The sequence below is a fragment of the Nothoprocta perdicaria genome, unplaced genomic scaffold (assembly GCF_003342845.1).
Source record: "Nothoprocta perdicaria isolate Ctin4 unplaced genomic scaffold, notPer1 scaffold_86, whole genome shotgun sequence".
Taxonomy (NCBI): Eukaryota; Metazoa; Chordata; class Aves; order Tinamiformes; family Tinamidae; genus Nothoprocta; species Nothoprocta perdicaria.
In genome coordinates, this window is record NW_020456154.1 from 1,746,861 (window position 1) to 1,765,427 (window position 18,567).

Consider the following 18,567-nt stretch of genomic DNA (forward strand, 5'->3'; position numbering starts at 1 on the left):
AATGGGGAAAACTGGCAAGATACAGAAGGAAACACATTATCTTCTGGATAGAATTGCATGTAAAAATGAGAACATTAAAAATAAATTTTTCATATTTAATTGGACGATGTACGATCATACCTACTAGAAAATAATGTGCAATGTGTTTTGTGCAAGGCATTTGTAAAATGGATGGCTCAGCTGTGCTAGGGCCTTATTTTCCCCTATGGAGAGAAACACTAGATACAATCCTGACAAGGTTTTTGAGCTTTTCCCTCTAAGTTGCTTTGCTGCAAAAACTACTGCAAATAGCACTACAAAGTGCCCTCGCTTGTWGCAGTACAAGGAAAATTCAGTTTATGATTTAACATACAAACCACATAAAGCCTATCAGGTTAAAAATCAGCACTTCAGAAATAATGTGAGCATATTTGATATTCAAACTAAAAACAAACTATGTGGTGGAACTGCAGGTACTGCTGCTAATTCCTTTATGCCATTGAGTCCATGATGATGATTACAAATGAAATAAAAATCACAAATTGCAAATGGAAACCAATTGCTCACAAAGAAAACTRGCAAGGTTGGAAGGAATAACTGAAAGTAGAACTTGGAAAAAAATGTGGTAGATACTAARGACTATTCAAGATAAACAAAGGCATTTTTTAGGGCTGTCAGGTAGGCAAAGATTTGATAACTTTTAGCCAGAAAAGTGACAAGATGGAAATTACAGCCAGACATTTGAAGGTACATATTGTGATGATAGTGCTAAATTATGGATGCATATTAGAAGGTTACAACAAGGAATTAAATAAAGGTAAGTACTTTAGATAAAACTTAAATCAAAGAGCATTTTTATATCGAAGAGAGAAGTAGGAAAAAAAAAAAAAAAAAAGGAGGATCAGGCACCTGCCAGCATTATTTGAAATAGTAATTACGGGTGAAACATGGTAGGATGTCAGAAGGTGATGGGACACTGAATTTGGAAATACACTCTTCAGAGTCTGGTGCTGGATGAGGCTCAGTGAGCTGCCAAGATTCAGGTGATTCGAGTGAGGTAACATTTTTGGGAGAGGAGAAGGGAGACATGGAACAGAATGTGTCAAGGTAGGATCCCAAATTAGAAGACTGCAAGAATTCTGTAGGACTTTATTTCTGATCTCCTGACTAGGAGATTAATTTTAAAAGATTAAAAATATAGCTTTTTTTTTTAAAAAAATCAGCCCCTCTAAACCTCATTGGGTTAAATTAGATACAAAAATTAAAAAAAAAAAAAAAACAAAAAAAACACCCTTTTTTCCTTTTAAAAGAACAATCAGAAGCCCTAAAAATAAATCTTCAGATTCAAAATGGTTATGAGCAGCAAAATAGTAATGGTACTCCCCTAGATAAACAAAAAAGAAGGACAAGGAAATGCTGGTATGATTCAACTGTAAATTTCAGAAGTTTTTCAGAAAAAACCTTCAGAGAACAGAAATCAAAACTTTAAAGCTGTAAGAAAGATATGTAATAGTGAGGATGGAGACTGAGCAAGGTAAGAGGAATGTGAAAAGAAAACAGGAGAAAGTTAAAACTGAAAACACACATATGTTCAGTACATCAAAACCAGAAAACTTGAGAAAACTGGTAGGCCACCCCAAACAGTAAGTAGAGGTAATAATTAAAGACAATATGGACATTGGCAAGAATCTAAATGATTTATTTGCATCAGTCTTCACCAGAGAGGGTAYTGGAGTGATATTTAAATGAGACTTGCACTTCCAAATAACAAAGATAAGGGGAGGTCATAGACTGAAGACTCAAGAGAGAGGTTGATGGAACAAATCAATAAATGAAAGGCATTAAGTTACCATGTTTATCTGATATTTCTTGAGAGTTCAGGAGAAATCTGAGAATTAGGTAACAGAAGTTTCTAACATTTGCTATAGCAGAGGCCTGGAAGACAGTCAGGGTTGCAACTGGGTTAGATTTTTGCTATTTCTATTTCTTTTTTCATGGTGTTGCAGGAGTCCTGGCAGTTAGAGACAGGCAAGTAAATCTAATTTGCTTTGACTGAAATTGGTACTAAAAACCATCCCCTGTTCCTCTCAAATTATGAAGCAYGTAGACAAACATGACATGACAGATACAAGTCACACGGTGTCTATAATGAAAAGAAGAGGCTTCTTGAAATTACTAGCAACCTTTGAGCTGGTTAAACCAGTCAGCCCACCTAAGCCTATCATTTGGGAGGTCCCCAAACTTGTTGCACATACAGGAAAGAAGCAAATAAATACTTCCCTGCTCCCCCGTCCCCATCCCATGAGCATCGAGGAGAGGATAAGGTTAGTGTTGGTAAAGATACACCTCAGTGATGTACATGTCCGTGCTACAGGTTAAGCTGTTGCAGGGCAAGCTCCCCCATCTCTGGCCAACACTGTTAAACCAAGGACAGAAGTACATGTGGAAATGAAAGTTTTATGTATATCTAATACTTAGCGGTGGTTGCACTGAAGCTTTTATGTGGGTACAGCCGGTGTTCAGTCCCTTTTAGGATAAGCTTTTGATCTCTTCCTTCACATTATACGATCAACAGGACTTTGTRCTGCAGAGTTTTTCTCATTTGCAACAGTTACACCAACTTGGGCTCTTAACAGGGAGTGATAATGGGATCTGGGGAGTTAAGATTTTGCTTTTGTTTCTTCTTCTTCTTCTTTTTTTTTAATTTAATATAACCTAGTCAGGACTGAGCAGTCATTTCACTTCTTCACAGCCCTTCACAGTTTTTTATGCAAATCTTTAAATGAAACCATTAAGAACAGAATAAAAGTACTTTGGAAAATTATGCAGTGATATATTCAAATATAGCCAAAATTCACAGGGGAAAATGTAACAATTACACATAGTTTCCCACCCCTTTTTATTTCCTGTCAAAGATGTTGCCTTTTTTGGCTTTTCTTATATATGCACAGCATGATGAACTGATATTTGGAGTTTAAATGACTCGCTTAACTGCGTGGTTTCCACTGTAACAGAAAGCGCTGGCAAAATGTCAGGTTAGAAATAAAACCAAGCTCTAGAGGGATGAGGTGGAGAGAAAATAGAAGATCTAGTGGCTGAAAAACAAAATGGAATAAATAAATGGAGCAGAATGCAACATGGATTCATTTAACAGCCAAGTCAGTGGTATTGGCAAGTACGGTCTGTGCGAGGGTCTGGGGTAGGGAGAGAGACACGTTTCTCATTGAGTCATTTCTGCTTTCTCTATTAACATTGCAACAGAAATTACAAGTATCCCTGAACGGGGTAGTGCATTAAACCATCATCTCCTTATCCAATGTAAACACAACATTAATATTGAAGAATAAAGAAAATGGTAAAAAGTCCAGTGTCTTGTTTTCTGTGTTTTGCTTGTTAGGTTTCCTGTCCACCCTCCAGAATACTCCTGTGTATATCGATGTTGTGAACTTGACCATTGCACATTCAAGCAAACATTCACACTCAGATTCCCAAAACATTCTCTTCTCACCCTCGAATGGGGAGTTTTTTCTTAGCAGTTCTGCTCCTTTTATTTATAAACTCCTTTAACGAAGTAGTTCTGAGACCTTGTCGCAGGCAGGACAGCACCCAGGCTACTACTTGCCATGTTTATATTCCCTGTTCAGCAAAGAAGTCCACTTAAATCCCAAGGCCTGAGGCCTTCACGGATGGACATGCACTGAAAGCATCTACAGGAGAATTTTACAAAATGTCTTCTATGGAAAATCCAATTCTTGCCTAAAAAAGATAAAAGAGTTACAACCAGGCCTTTTATTTTAAAAGACACACATGAACAAGTTGCTTAGGTGAAAAMAGACCTTATGCTAACAAGTTTTGTTCACATTCTGGCATAACTATTGTTCTCCTTTACTGGACTACTAGAACTGAAGATGGAAAAGAACACAAGGGTGACATTTCCTTGGCAAGGAAAGGAATGGCATTTAGGATGGGGAAATGGCCAGGTAGGGCATAGAGGATTTTCCTGATAAAACAGAATTAATTTGAGCATAAAAGACCAACAGATATCATGTACACACCTAAACCAGTAACACACCTTCTCTACAGTGCAGTATTGTATAAGCGTCCCCTCAAGTTTCAAGGCTAATTCAGACTTTTGGCTCATCCTGCTTTAACAAGGTCATCCATGTTMACGGGGCCACTGCAAAAGTTCACAGGTGAAAGTTCCTTTTGGAGCAGTGCAGATGTGAAATTCACAGGACAGCGACCCGAAGATCTTCCTTTACAGATAAAAAGCATGTCAAATTATTAAATAGCAACATGAAATCCTATATTCTGAAGACTTGTCTTTGCAGTTAAGAGAACAGCATTTCCAGCCCGTTCCCATTCCCCATCTCCTGTGGCATAGCAGGATCGTGGCTGGCCTCTCTCATTCACATCTCACGAATGCTAAAGCTAAAAGGCCCAGGGAAATCAGGGAAGGGGCTAATGAGCATAGTCTGAAGACATGTCACTTCCAATCTCTACTGTTAGAATTGCCCGGTATGATATAAAAACAGAAAGTATTTCTCAGTTCAAAGTTTGAAGACTGGTCTTCAAACACAAAGTGGCTCCTCCCTTCGGTGTCTTTGATTCCCATAAATGGGCTCTGTTGTGCTAGCTGTTGTTCTCTGCCGTGAGATATTTGAGAGCTGCAAAGCCGTAGTGCCGTGACATATCCTGTTGAAATTCCTCCTTCAGGGTCTTGAGACAGATGCGGTATTGCTTGTTGGAGCGAAACTTGGTGATGTCAAAGCTGGGGGCATGCGGCATGTGGATCATGTAGGCATTGGGCAGCACTGTGAACTCGTACTCCTACGGAAGAAAGACCAGTTGTAAGTGCAGAAATCGTGAACTTCAAGCACACATGCAAATGCATGCTTTTGACCCTATAATTTATCTTATTCTAGGTTTTGGAATAAGCTATAGTTACAGCAGTCTGAGTTTGGATGGGATGAAAATGACAAAAATCTTTGATCCCTCTGAAGTCAGATTTTTGTGGTCCTGAGAAGTCTTTACTACAGTTGTTGCATTGCCTCTTCAATCAAGATGCTATAAGTGGGTAGTGAAGAAGCAGCTACAGAGCTCCTCCAGAGCATGCTGGTTTTAAAAGAAACACTGCCCAACTTCTGCTTTGCCAGCTCCAGTTATTTGTAGATTAAGGAACTTCTGCAAAGATGTAGAGTATCTGCAGCACAAAGGCAAAATATTCTGCATATTGCTATAAAGAAATATATGGGTAAGAACACACTTGTAATGTGAATGAGAACAAGAGTGCTCTCATGTGTATATCTCTCTTCACCTTACAAAACCTGATAAAGGTGGAAGGGATTCAAAACTGCTGGGTCATGATGATGTTAGAAACCAACTCTGAACAATACTGCTGGAAATGAAGCAGCTAAGACTGCAGTGCTACTCCAGAGACGCCTATGAAACAGCAGTACATGTTAGACAGGCAGGTRCAGATGCAGCTTTATGGCTGCTCCTTTCTCATTACGGGAGTCCCTGTACACTACTGGATAGTGCTGGAGTGGTAAATCTTGGTGTCAAGTGGTAGTGCTGTTGTACTTGGGAAAGGGCCTCTGTGAGCTTTGGCTTCGGATGCCACACATACAGTAAGGGCAAAATAAGGTGATCCTTGCACGCAGAATTCCTTTAGCTGGAAGAGATTTAGAACTAATGGGGAACCAAACACAGAATCGAAGGATGATGTGGTACTGCGAGGAGAGCAGATCAGSAACAAAATGCATAACACGTCTCCACAGCTATATAACATCTAGAGCTGAACCCACAGAATAAGATATATTCCTCTCAAAGTCTTTTCCACAGTCGCTGAAAGAATGGGGCAGGGTTTCTGAATGGCCCATCTCTACTATAAGGAAAGTCGCTTCAGAAAGCAATGTACTAGCTGGAACTTCTGTCCTTGTCTCTCAGGCTATAAATTCTTCAGACAGAGATGCCGTTATCTATGTATTTGTACGGCACTCAGTTCAGTGGACACCTGCATGCCCCCCGAATAGCAATCACGATTATCTCTGCACTCATGGCTGCTCTGAAGGAGAGCCCCCTGTAACGGAGCCTCACGCAACCCTCTGACAGATGCTGGAGTCGTGAGGAGCAGTGAAATAGCTCAGTTCAGCAGCTGCTCTTCCTGCTTATGGATAATGGAGCCAGCCGGGGACTCCTTGGAGCAGAGCGATGCCATGAGGGTGCTCAGGGTGCTCACTGCCCTGAGCAACCTCATGGCAGTGTTCCCTCTTTAGTGGGAGGAGGTGTTGTCACATTTATCCCAAATCCTCCCCATTCATTTATGGAGTGGTCAGCCATAGAGGTCAGAATTCAGGAGAAGGATCAAAATACCAAAAAAAAAAAAAAAAAAAAAAAAGGACATAGTTTGAAGTCAGACTAAACAAGTCCCAATTACGGGCCTATCTTAATCTATTTCAAGGAATACAGAGCAACATGACAGGGCAGTACAGTGGATTCTGAGCTGGCATGGGGAATGCTCCTGGTATTTCCAGCTGTCATGGGGAAGGTAGGTGTGCAACTCCACATCTCCAGAGTGAGGTTCTGTAAGAGACTACCCCAGCAAGCCTATTTCTTTCCGTACCAGGGCAGTTTTAAGACCAAAAAGCTGAGAAAAGCCATCTCTCAGCATCAGTTCCAAATCAATGGCTAATTAAAATAGCTGCTATAATTAAAAAAAAATCTTCTGAACTCTTCTGTATAAGACCATAAGCTGGGCAAAACAGACTCCGAATAAACTCACAGTTAMACTGTGAGTGCTAGATGAGAGCAGCCACTGGAAAGGTAAGCTGTGCTACCCAGATGAACAAATCATAAATAATTATCCTGGCACTCTCCACTTTGATTAGTGTTTGGAAAGTGCACTGGAAAAATTAAAGTGCCATAGCAGAGCAAAATATTATAATTGAGGATAATATAGATTTTTTGTTTATTCTGCAATCTTTTTTTCCCTCAACATAAGTAGGTGAAGATTCACTTGGAATGTCCTTTTACAAACAAAGGTGAGTGACAGCCAGCCCAAAGTGACCATGTAATATTATATGTATTGATGCCRGTCTCAGACTTTCTAGGTTTCCTTGGATCTTCTTATATATTGTGCTAAGCAGCTCCATCCTAGAGTCACAGATGCATGAGGCAAAGCCCAAGATAAGGTATCTGGATCCTTTAGGATCTGCCCCACAGTCAGAGATCACGTAAATGTAATGTCCTTGAGTTTGCAGAGGTACTCTGTAAACCCAGRCCAGTAAATGAAGATGCTAGCCTTTGGTTCAGTTTAAGATTGATTTTTTTGAATTCTAGATTGGCACTTAGGACTGACCAAAGTCTGTGTAACGAAGAAACTTCCAGCTAACTCTACAGCTCCCTTAGTAGGTGATGAGATTGCTAGCAAGTACTGCAATACTGGGGCACACTGCTGGGGAAGTGGAGTGCACAACATGAATAGTTCCACCCYGAGACAACAGATTTCTCAGCACTGATAAATTAACTCACTCAGAAACTGTTCTCCTTGATTGACAAGTACTAAACTGGGTACTTCCAACTCAAAGAGTACTCATGAAAGAGTTCAGTAAGGCCAAAGGAGCAATTTCATGATGCAAAGTGTGAACCTATTCTACAAAACAAGAATGTATTTAACTACTCTGCTGCCCCTTGGTGAGGTACGAAGAAGCTGTCTCCTCACCTGTGCATCCAGCTCCATGATGTGAGCCACTTTGTTCCAGCCAAATCCAACAAACCGCCTGTCGTACTCAGGGCAGTCCTTCCTCACGACGACGTATGGCTCGAAGTCTGCTTCCCACTCGACGCGGTACGGGGTGGTGGCTGTGCGCCACTTGGCAAAGTTCGTTGGCGCGTGCCCTTTTGTCCAGACGTGATACCTTCAACAGACATTAATGACAAGGRCACGGGGAAGCAATTAAATAGCAGGCATCTTGGCAAGGCTACAAGAAGTTACTTGCTAGACAGAATGGTCAAAAATAAGGACATTAGTTTGCAGTCCACATTAGAAGCAATTTCTAGGACTATTTCCAACAGACTTCTGAGATCCTCTACGTGCTCAATGCTTAAGCACATGTAGTTGGTGAAGTGTGAAAAAGGTACCTAAAACTAATGCTACTGTGAGAAACAATTACAAAGTACACGGACAGTTTGTCTGCTTTGACAAGTGCTGTGTCTCTTTCCTAGGAGCCAAGTGGCTGCAGCAGTGCTCCAAAATCAGTATGAAATTCTGCAGCTCCGATAAGGCCCCTGAGAACTAGCTATTTCTCCACCACAGCAACATTCATGGTCTGCTTGATATGTAATTTTATAATTTTTATGAGAAACACCTGCAGCTYTGGATAGATGTTCCTTTTTATTAATTACTGTTATTATGGTAAGAGCCAAAATGTCTAATTAAGCTAATAACTAAAATGCTACATAAAGGCTTTCTGCTGTACTTTTCACATTGTGGGGAGTGCCTGTGTGATCCCAAGTAAGATAATCAATCTGGTTTACAGAAAAAAATCCTTTTATAGTTYGTTAAACCTATTTAGACTGCAGCAGGTCCTTCCCAAGCCCAGCTTGAATCGACCCCATCAATGTCAGGGTCAACGATTCTCTCGCCCACTTACTCTTCTTACACCTTCCCAAAAATCAATGAGACAGGCTCTTTCTGCAGACTCATAGATTAAATAACGAAACAAAGGCATAGCAGCCAGTTGTATTACAATGCTCTGGGATGTGTAACAGAAGAAAATCAAACAYCCTGCTCATATGTAAGGTAAGGCACGTTGAAATCACAGGGATGACTCAGGTGCTAAAAGTGAAGGGATTTAATCATTAATTATTTAGAGAATGAGGACAAAAGACAACATTCCAACTCCAGCAATTCTGGTATCATTGCAAGCCTCCACTGCTCGAAACAGAGCGGTAAACACCACCACCTAGGAGGTTACACTTTGGCTGTATATTTGTGTAACTTATAACCAGAAAAACAGAACRGTGTTCAGCTTCTCTGACTCTCTCTGTTAAGCGGATGCACAGACAGACAGAGTTATCAGGATAGCACTTGGGACCCAAGTAATTTACGTTCATTTGAAGGCTGCATTCCTAAATTGTAGCAAGGTTGCATCACTTTCAGGTATCTGGCTTGTGGAAGTTTTGTCTTATTTTCTACATTTACTACTTCTTTTAATAACATTTAAAATGCAAACCTTGCCAAAGATACCARAAGTGATTCTTTATTCTTTTCAGAATGTTTTTGCTCCCTGCCTTTTCCCTACAAGCTTCATGTTTGAGTAAGAAAATGATTTAGTGAAATAAAAGCCTTCCTTGTTCTGTTTTCAGATGCTGAAGCATTTTGCTGGATTGTAGATGCAATCAATTAATTACTTAATCAGTTGCTGATTATGTTTTCTCAATCARATGCATCTTCTACCAACCGCAGTTTTCCTTGTGCCTGAAAGCAGTCCCGCTGCCAAGGAGAGTTTCCACACAGTTTACCTTGCCAGCCACAGATGCTCACATGTTTTCTTTTTTCCTTCTTTCGGTGGTGACTGGGGGATGCAATTGAGAGCTGGTTTGTACTTCTTAGCTGCCCAGAGGCAGAGAAGGTCACCATGAAAAGAGGTGACAAAAGCAATTTCACTGAGGGAAAGATCGTAATCTGCCATGTGGTGTGAGCGACAGGGATGCTGCGGGCACTCGCAGCAATCACTGTCACAGCAGCCTTCCTTCCAGCTCACTCCCACCAGCTCAGCCTCCAATTGCTGTGTTATTAAACCTGCACCTTGAAAGTGCAGGTGGGAATTCTCAGCCCAGATCGCAGCTGCTACGTGGCTGTTGATAGATTTGAGCACAGAAAAGGAGCCAAAGCAAGCCAGGGAAGGAGTTGTAAAAAATGTCCCACATTAACATGCAAACCAACTACAGACCTCCCCTCCTTCAATTCTTATTTAATCCTGCTCTGGTAAAACTCCCACTGATGTTAAAGAGAGTTTCACCTGAGTGAGACTTGGGAAAGGACCTGCAAATCAGCCTGTGTACATACGTAACAAGCCAATATGCTGTATAATTTCAAGATCAAATCTGTGGTTGAAGACCACTGCTGTGCAGGTTGAAAATTTGATTGTTGGTGGAGTGTAACATCAGAAGTAAAAACCTTAGGGTGCTATCTTCCACTAGAAGGATTTTTTTTTCAACTACAGGAGAAATATTTTCTTTTTCTATCAGCAAGTCTCTTCTTAATCTGTACTTTTTTCCTGCTGTTAAAGAATAAGTGGAGAGGGGAAGAGGCTTGCTCTCTTAGTAGTCCTGGATAATTTTCCAGAGCAGCATATGCCTTTCCAGCGTCTGAACCACCTCAGGTTTATCTTTCAAGGCAGGCCCTGGTAGAAGTAGTGTCTAGAGTTATTGTCTGCAGCATCACACAGGCTGCCTGTTACCACGGGGTGGAAGGAAGGGTGTCTGCTGCAAGGAGAGAGGGTAGGATTCAGGGAATGGACGCAGGGTGAGAAAAGCTCAAAGGTAAGGCAAGGATGGGAGAGGCAGTAAAGAGCTCCTTTGTTTATAGATAATAACTAGCATTTTTAAAGCTGTTTTTATCTCTAGATCTCAAAATACTATACAAGGACAGGTGGACATTATTACCTGCCTTTCACAGTTTAGGAACAAAGACATAAGATAGCAAAGTAATTTTCATACCATCTCCCAGCACAGCAGTAGAAGAGCTGAGAAGAGAACCAAGTTTCCTACGCTCTTTCTGGTGCAATACCATAAGGCCATATTATTTTCCTTCCATCACTATGATGTTTAAAAACATCTACTAATCATACCTTACCATACACCCAACAGACAGTTAATGCTTGATAGTCACATTTTAAAACTAATTAATCTGTGGCAGATAATGGAAGTGACTTGCTCACAGCCCCAAAAAGAGACTGCTTCAGAAAAGAGCTCCAAGTTCAGGTGTTCCTGGCTTCTTTAAAGTCAGAGCACAGTGTTTTGTTCCTGCATTGAGAAACTTTAAGCAGCTGTTTCATACTTTAAAAGATACACRACAAGCTTGCATTCTTTGTTTTCCAAAGAGTCAGTAATGAAGTGAACCAATGAACAGAAAGAAATTATTTGTAAACACCTGAATGACACAGCTACCTTGATAGTACTTGGCAGCCCACAAAGCAAATTACATGCACAGGAATGTAATGGTCTCGCCTGATTTTGCAGCACAATAAAAAATAATGAAAATAAAATAAATACAATTGAGCAACTGAAGTCCTTTTGAAGAGCAGTACACTACTAGACAAAATACTGAGCTTACAGATGGAATGTATCCACATGATGCTGTTYGTTGTTTCTCTGTGAAAGGGAGGAGGGAAAATCAAACACATTTCTTAATGGAGCTAGCTAGCTAAGAGAGAGAAATCAAATATTCATAGAACAATAAAATAAATCTTTAGAGTTAATTACCACAGGTACAAGAAAAACACTTTCTGCTACCTGAATGTGAAGAGAGTTCCCATGTCCAACATAGAAAGCAGCTCTGCTTTTGACTTGGGGAAGGAGAGGCGATAGCGTAGAGTCTCAAAGGCAGGAACGATCAGAGCTTTCTTGGTGTTGGCCAAGTCTAACTGAATGACGGACTTCCTGGCGGAGAGAAGCAACAAATACAAGTCAGCAAATTTCAACTTGAGCAAATTATTTGACTTTTCAAGAAAAGAAGATATAGAAAGAGTGGTTTCATATTGTAAATGCGACTGTGGCTCACATTTTTTTCCCTGGTTTGCCTTGTATTTTCCTCTATTTTAATCTACTGCTTTAAGAACAAGAAGTATAATAGTTTTCAAAAAGAGCATGATGTCTGAGGTGTGCTTGAGTGATCAATGCTACCTACATGTCCACAGAAACGATCTATTACTCTCCTCTAAGAGAGTCCTATAAAAGAAACACAGTCAGATCTGTTTATTTTACTACAGATTACATGAAAGTGCTGCCCAGACAACGATAGCTCTAACAAAAAGAGGGATTTATGCAGAACTCAGGGGGGACTTTACAAGAGCAGGAACTSGGCAGTGTAGCTACACGTTAGCCCAGCCCTTGTCTGTGCTTTCTGGGCCATCATAATTCCCTTTTCCCTCTGCTTTACATCACTGAGAGGTAAGTACAAACTCACTATGGACCAGCCAGTTGTCCACACAAACACTGGATGCCTCACTGGTCAGTCCTTGTTCAAGGCACAGAGGAATTGCAATAGGACGTGATGCAAATTAGCAAAAATGTAAACTAATGGAAGTTTATTACTGTTATTATTCACACCTGCYACAGTGCTTGGAGACTGGAGCTCAWCTGTGCTCAGMGCTGTACACAGGGCAGAGGCTGGTCTGTGCAGAGCAGAGCTGAGGGTGCACGGAGGTCCTTGCTCTTTGCCTTCTTCTGCTGTGACCTGCTCAGTGCTGAAACTGTCACAGAGTGTGTGGGTGCACTCTGTGCTTCACACAACAGGGCCTTTTTCTAGACAGGGGCCTTGGGGTGACTGCTGCAGAACAACAGCTTAGCAATGTTATGCACAACCTTAAACCTGCCACAGGTATTCAGTCTTTTCTTTCCTAGCAAACTAAAACCCAGAAAGAAGAAAGTGATGTTACTTTTCCACTGCGAGACTGAATCTTACTATGCTTGCCACTAGAAATAGCTCTGTCTTGGTTTTCCTTTCATTATTTTCATATATCATATGAGAAGTCTCTCTCTCTCTCTTTCTCTCTGCCAAAATCAGTTCACCTTAATAGGGTTCACTGTCCTTGACTTTTATGTCACTGCAACAAGCAATCAAGAATAATGCTGAAGAACTACAAATTTTCTACAGCCTTTAAAATGAAGAAATTGGGATTGCAATCATAACACTAAAAAGTGCTTTTCCAGGTCTAGAATACCTAGAATTCATTTCTATTGCCATCAGAGAAGAACAGGGTTATCTAATAAAATTAGAATTTTAGAGAATTCATACCAGTCCTATTCTATAAAACGAATCTGTTCTCGGTGACTTATTGGAAAGTTTGCATTGTTTTAAGAACCACTGCTACATTCCAATGAACTTTTCACAACTGAAGGATTTTAACAGCTTCTTATTACAAATGTTTCTGTACTTTCTTGGTATCTTTTCCCTCACCGTCACTAATGGGCAAGATATCGGAGTGTAAATAGATGACTCCTTCACAATCTGCCTCCTCAACCTTCCCGAATCACTGAGCAGTGTCAGCATCCAGTCTTGATGACATTCCTAATGGTTCTTCCCCTTCTCACCTTCTTGCAAGCCCTGCATGCTAATATAATTTCTCTGACAATGTCTTTGGTTTTCTGGACTCTGTTCAAACTGTCAAATTTGAGCTATGCATCTTCAGGTGATGTTTGCAGTGACACAAAGGAAATAGCTGCTTTGTTCTATGACTATTGCTCTCTTTCTGTCTGATGACAAAAAGCTCAAAAGTCCCAGCAAAAATCAAGGTCCCACTGCACTTGGCAGTTTACAAAGGGTTGAAAACAATGCTGCCCACAAAACCTCACAGTCTGATATAGGATAAAGCTCAAGTAGGTGTGGGTATCAAGCAAGGGTAACAGCAGAGACTGTCAAGTGGAGTAACCTGTGGTGAAACCAGTGTTCGGCGTGACTTGTTTTGTAAGATACTGGATACAAACAAACAGTGATGTAGATATCTATAATCTTTGCTACATGCTCCCCACCTTTATCAACTGCAGATCTAATATCGGTATCAATGACATAAGTGGATGTTGGAAAGAGCAGAAGACAGTACTCTTAAGAACAAAAGTGAAAAGAAGCATGAACAGGCAGACACATGAGGCTGAAATCACTATCATAATCAAAAGTCAGGATGAAACGACAAGTACATGGAGAGAAGCTGATATCTGAAAACAAGAAGCTTGTGGTGGTTGCAGCCAATCCCATAGAATCAGTATTTCAAAGGTATTTCAAAGATGCAATAACATAGTGGGATAATCTATGCAGAAATAATTTCAAGAAATATGTGAGCATCTGAGGGGGGATCCTATTATGGCCAAAGTGGAGGGTTTCACTGTAATTGAGCTGAGGCTTGAGACAGGCTCAGTCAAGAACTCCAGTGGCATGGATCTCCAAGCAGAACAGCTTTTGATGAGGGCCAGATTACATACGGGACTAAAGTAAGCGGAAGAAGGAATCCGTGAGGACAGCGATGACTGCAGGATAGCACAGAACATACTGCTTTTGATGTTTTTGATCCTTACTTGCTTGTAAGTAAAGGGCCTATCTTAAGTCCCATAGATAAACAACATGAGCCAACCCAGTAAGGCTAAGGCTTTTGCCTATTCTTGCCTTTCACTTCACATTCTCAGTATCAATCAAATATTTTTCAGAGATTAGTTTTCTAGWGTCACCATCATAATTACAATCTAACCTCCTATGAGAAACAACTTTGTTTTTTGTTTCCTGTGGGGTGATCTTTTTCGTGTTTGATGGAAGGTGTTGATTGATTCTGTAATGTGTGGAAGAGGAAAATTTCTACTGTAAGTGTTGAAAGACAGGTGAAATATAAAACCAATAACACATTTGGTTATTTTGCAAACCAGCATTGGGAAAAATGTTTAATGTYTTACCCTTGTGAGAACCACTTTTTGGATTCAGTAATATAGTTTCATGGCTCATTCTTCCATATTTGTCATTTTTCCCAACTCCCAAAACAAGGATATATGATTTTGTGAAGAGCTTTCTCTTCACTAGTGTTGTCTGGGAAACTGTTTCCCAGGCATCTCTGTGTTCAGACCTAATGCATGTCACTCTGCACACAGAAGGTTGGACTAACTTTCTAATCTACTTGTAAACCCTATTTTTGTGAGGTGTGGAAAAAAGAAATCTTAAACCAAAAGAATCTCCTTGGAGGTTGAGCTATCTCCAGTACACTGATATCAGTCCTTTCATCTTCACATTCCTTTCCTCAAAATTAACAAATAATTCTTCTTCCTGTGTGAACAGACAGTATCATCCCCTTTTTGGAGGATGGGAAAGCTCATACAGAGAAAGTTTAGTAATGTAATCCTAAACCCTTGAAGCTGAAAAAAAAATCAATTTATTAATTTAAGTTCACTTTCATCATTTGGATGCTAATTGATTAGTCCAAGAACAATGTACCAAGCACACACATAGCTTGTTTTAAGATCAGAAGAGCTGTCAGTCCAGTGTCAAAATTGTTAGAACATTCTTTCTGTCTGCAAAAATGGCGAATGCATAACCTATGAATGTGTCCAACAAATAAAAATTAGCAGTCAGAACATGGAGCTYATCTCTTGCTGAGATGCTAAAGAGCAACTTCACAATTAAGGCTGGAAAGGAAAGGTAGAAAACCTGTGGCTAGAGCTTGGATACAGGTTCCCAATTCATGCTAAATGCATCACTGTAAGGGCAGAGTTTACATAAATGGATCAGGAAGGAAGTTCAATGCTACTGGTCAGTGGCAATTATAGATACCATAGAAAAACTGCCTGTCCTAAACTGCCTAAAGGTTGTAAGAACCTTTAGGATGACACACAAACATTACATATGGTGATCAGAAAGGTCCATGGCAGTAACAAGATGACCTCAGTAATTGATAACTGAAGGTGACAAAGAGCTTCTACTCAGCAGGGACCACAGAAGCCTCTGAGTTTTGTAAGCAAGGAATCTTTAAATRACACATTTCTTTCCTTGTGCACTTTACAGAAGAATAAGGTGGGATAGAAACAGGTTTTGATGGAGATTAAAAGCATAGAARTGGCCTTACTTAACAGCTGTGGAAAATCTCAATCTAAGTGCCAGTAAGAGATACACAGAGGGACAACTAACTATAAACAACTTCTTCAAAAACCCTTCACGCACAACAATATGTCAAAGTGTTTTTCAAAATTCCTCTCCTAGAATAGTCTGCAGATCCAACATTTACAGTCTATGTAAAACTGTAAAAAGTGAAGACCTGTCCTATACAAAGCCATGGCTAGAACACCACACTATTTCTATTTGCTTACAGTTATTTTATCTGTGAAAATGAAGATGAAAATTGCCTTTCTAAAGAACAGTTGCTAATATTCAGATAGATAGCAGTAATTAGCTATCTGCAGAGTCAATGCAGAAAGATACAGGGTATTAGTATTTAAAATAATCTCATAGGCCCCCTATTTGCTCAGAAAAAAGAATCATTACTTGAACAGCTATAAAAGATTCCTGTCCACACACACAAAATTCCAATTCCTTTTTAAAGAGCTAGTACTGGCATATTAGCAATTTTGATATTCCTGGGCAGCAGAGGCTCACAATCAGACTTAAGCATATGAGACTCACGAAAAGACTTGTAAAGTCACACAAGGTCTCAGATGCAACAATTTTCAGTTTTCAGTTTCTGTTTGCTTTCCGATCAACACCAATGGATGGCACCACTGTTCATTTAGTCTAAGATTCATTATCATCACCTGAGAATAATTTCCATGGCTGTAATGTTTCAAGTGTATTGTGCTACATCATTCTGTCTTCTCTTTTCAAGTGTTGTCTCCCATCAGTGCACTGTGAAGCAGCATGGAGGAACAGGTCACGTTTTTTGCTAATACATGTCAGTATCAATAGAGGGGATCTTTACTGTGCCCAGCATCAAGCTGATCAAATGTACCCTATACAGCAGTAACATAAATGAACAGAAAAGCTAATAAAATAGTCCCCATACACATCCTGAAACAGTTACTCTGTAGCAGGGACAGAATTCTTTTGTGGTCCTCATAGCATAGCCAAGAAGAAATATACCTAAAATAAGTGAGAAACAAGGTGACACAATGGTGTATAACTTAAATGATATTATTCAACCCCAAAGCCTTAAACAACAGAGTGAATTTGGCCCAGAATATGGTTGTAGAAAGTAAGAAARGCAGTGAAGTCTTCATTTGAGGTGAAGGAGAGAGAAAGAAGAAACTTAGCTATAGCTTGAAACAAAGGAATTTGTCTACAGGTTCATGCTACAGGAAGTTATCTTTACACTCCAGAAATGTGGGAGTGTACTATGCACTTAAYGCAACACTTACATGGCAAGCTCACACTGGAACCTTTTGCCAAACTTAAGCAGAGATGAAAAGTAAAACTGGAACGGCTTAAGAAAATGAAATCCTCCTGTCTGGCCACAGGGAGTCCTCCTTGCTCTATTCTTTGCCCTCAGATGACCATCCTCTGTAAGAGGGAAAAGGTCTCTATTAAAAGAAACTGTGCTAATGGATCAGCGGCTCAGCCCAAACAGCTCACAGTCTTTATGGTACAATTCACACTGAAGTTACTCTTCCCCCTTTTCCCTGTACTAATTATTTGGCCTTGACAGGTGCTGGCCTTGCAATCATATTATTGAGAAAATTACACTATCGCTCTATTTTCAAGACACAGAACTGGATTAACAGTGTGTCATAGGGACAGCTAGTTCAGTAAGGTTTTGTACACTTCCTTCCATCTCCAACACTGAGAAACAGGGATGTTTAGGGAAACTGCCTGGTTCACATCTCTGCTAATATAGGAAGCTATTGCACATTTAATAATGCTTAGTCCAGCTCAGATTTCAAACTGATTCCTCTGATGCTGCAAAAGAATTCCTCTGATAGCTAGGAGAGCTCACATTTAGATCTGACTTTTTTTCCTTAACCGTGTTACCTTACTTCTAATTACAGCCTCCTTTTCTACTCCAAAAATATTTATTTTCCTTTGCTGGGCACTGTCAAATCAAATATTTATTGAAGCTGTTTAATAGGCTCTCTTTCAGACCTCTCTTTAATAGGCTCTCTTTCAGACCTGGTCAAAGTTTATTGCTTCAGCAATGAGGTAGAAGTGTCAGCAATGAGGTAGAAGTGTGGGTGTTGGAATAGCTGGAAAACTGGATGGCAGCAGGAAACACCCCAGTGTCTTCTTACCTGAGGTACTCATAGAGTCCATACATGGGCAAGAAGTCAATGTCAGAAAGAAACATGTATGGGGTGCTGATATGCTTCATGGCCACGTTGCGCAGAAGATTCACGGGGTAGAACTGGCCCTCCTTGTACACGATGTGGTATCCAACATTGTGGCGGCTCATGAGGACTTCTGAGCCCTGGGCATAGCGCAGGAATTGTTGAGCTTCTGCATCAGAGAGATAGAGGGCCAGGCTGATTGGACCTTCCCAGTGTTTGCAGATGGCTTCAAGCATCTGGAGCCTGAAAGAAGAAGGGAAGAATAAGGAAAGTCTATTTCCCTGCCTGGGACTTTTTGCTTGTGATTCATCTGATCAAATACAGATATCTATATCTAAGCGAGACAGATTGGGGTCACTCTATATCCTGTGGAAAGCAATAAACATTTCTACAGTGCAATTCATCTCATCTAAGTCGATGTTTCTTTCTGGACAGATGCACTGCACCATAGCCATGGCTATTTTTTTTCCACTGAATACCAGGGTGTCTACAGTGACTACAGTTCAGATACAAACACACAAAATATAAGTACCTAAATTCAAGAAGAATTCATCATCACTTTCTCTGCCTAAATCC

General features: G+C 40.3%; 1 protein-coding gene across 1 annotated transcript in view; it reads right to left on the bottom strand.

Annotated features, from left to right (window-relative positions):
* Positions 1-1,915: 1,915 nt before the first annotated feature.
* LARGE1 (LARGE xylosyl- and glucuronyltransferase 1) overlaps positions 1,916-18,567 on the bottom strand; it is a 260,231-nt gene continuing 243,579 nt past the window's right edge. The window contains exons 13-16 of the mRNA XM_026052233.1: positions 17,956-18,234; positions 11,500-11,646; positions 7,703-7,898; positions 1,916-4,809 (exon numbers count right to left, since the gene is read on the bottom strand). Of these exons, the coding sequence (XP_025908018.1) occupies positions 4,612-4,809; positions 7,703-7,898; positions 11,500-11,646; positions 17,956-18,234 (820 nt within the window). The 3' untranslated portion in view covers positions 1,916-4,611. The remainder of the gene's footprint in view (positions 4,810-7,702; positions 7,899-11,499; positions 11,647-17,955; positions 18,235-18,567) is intronic.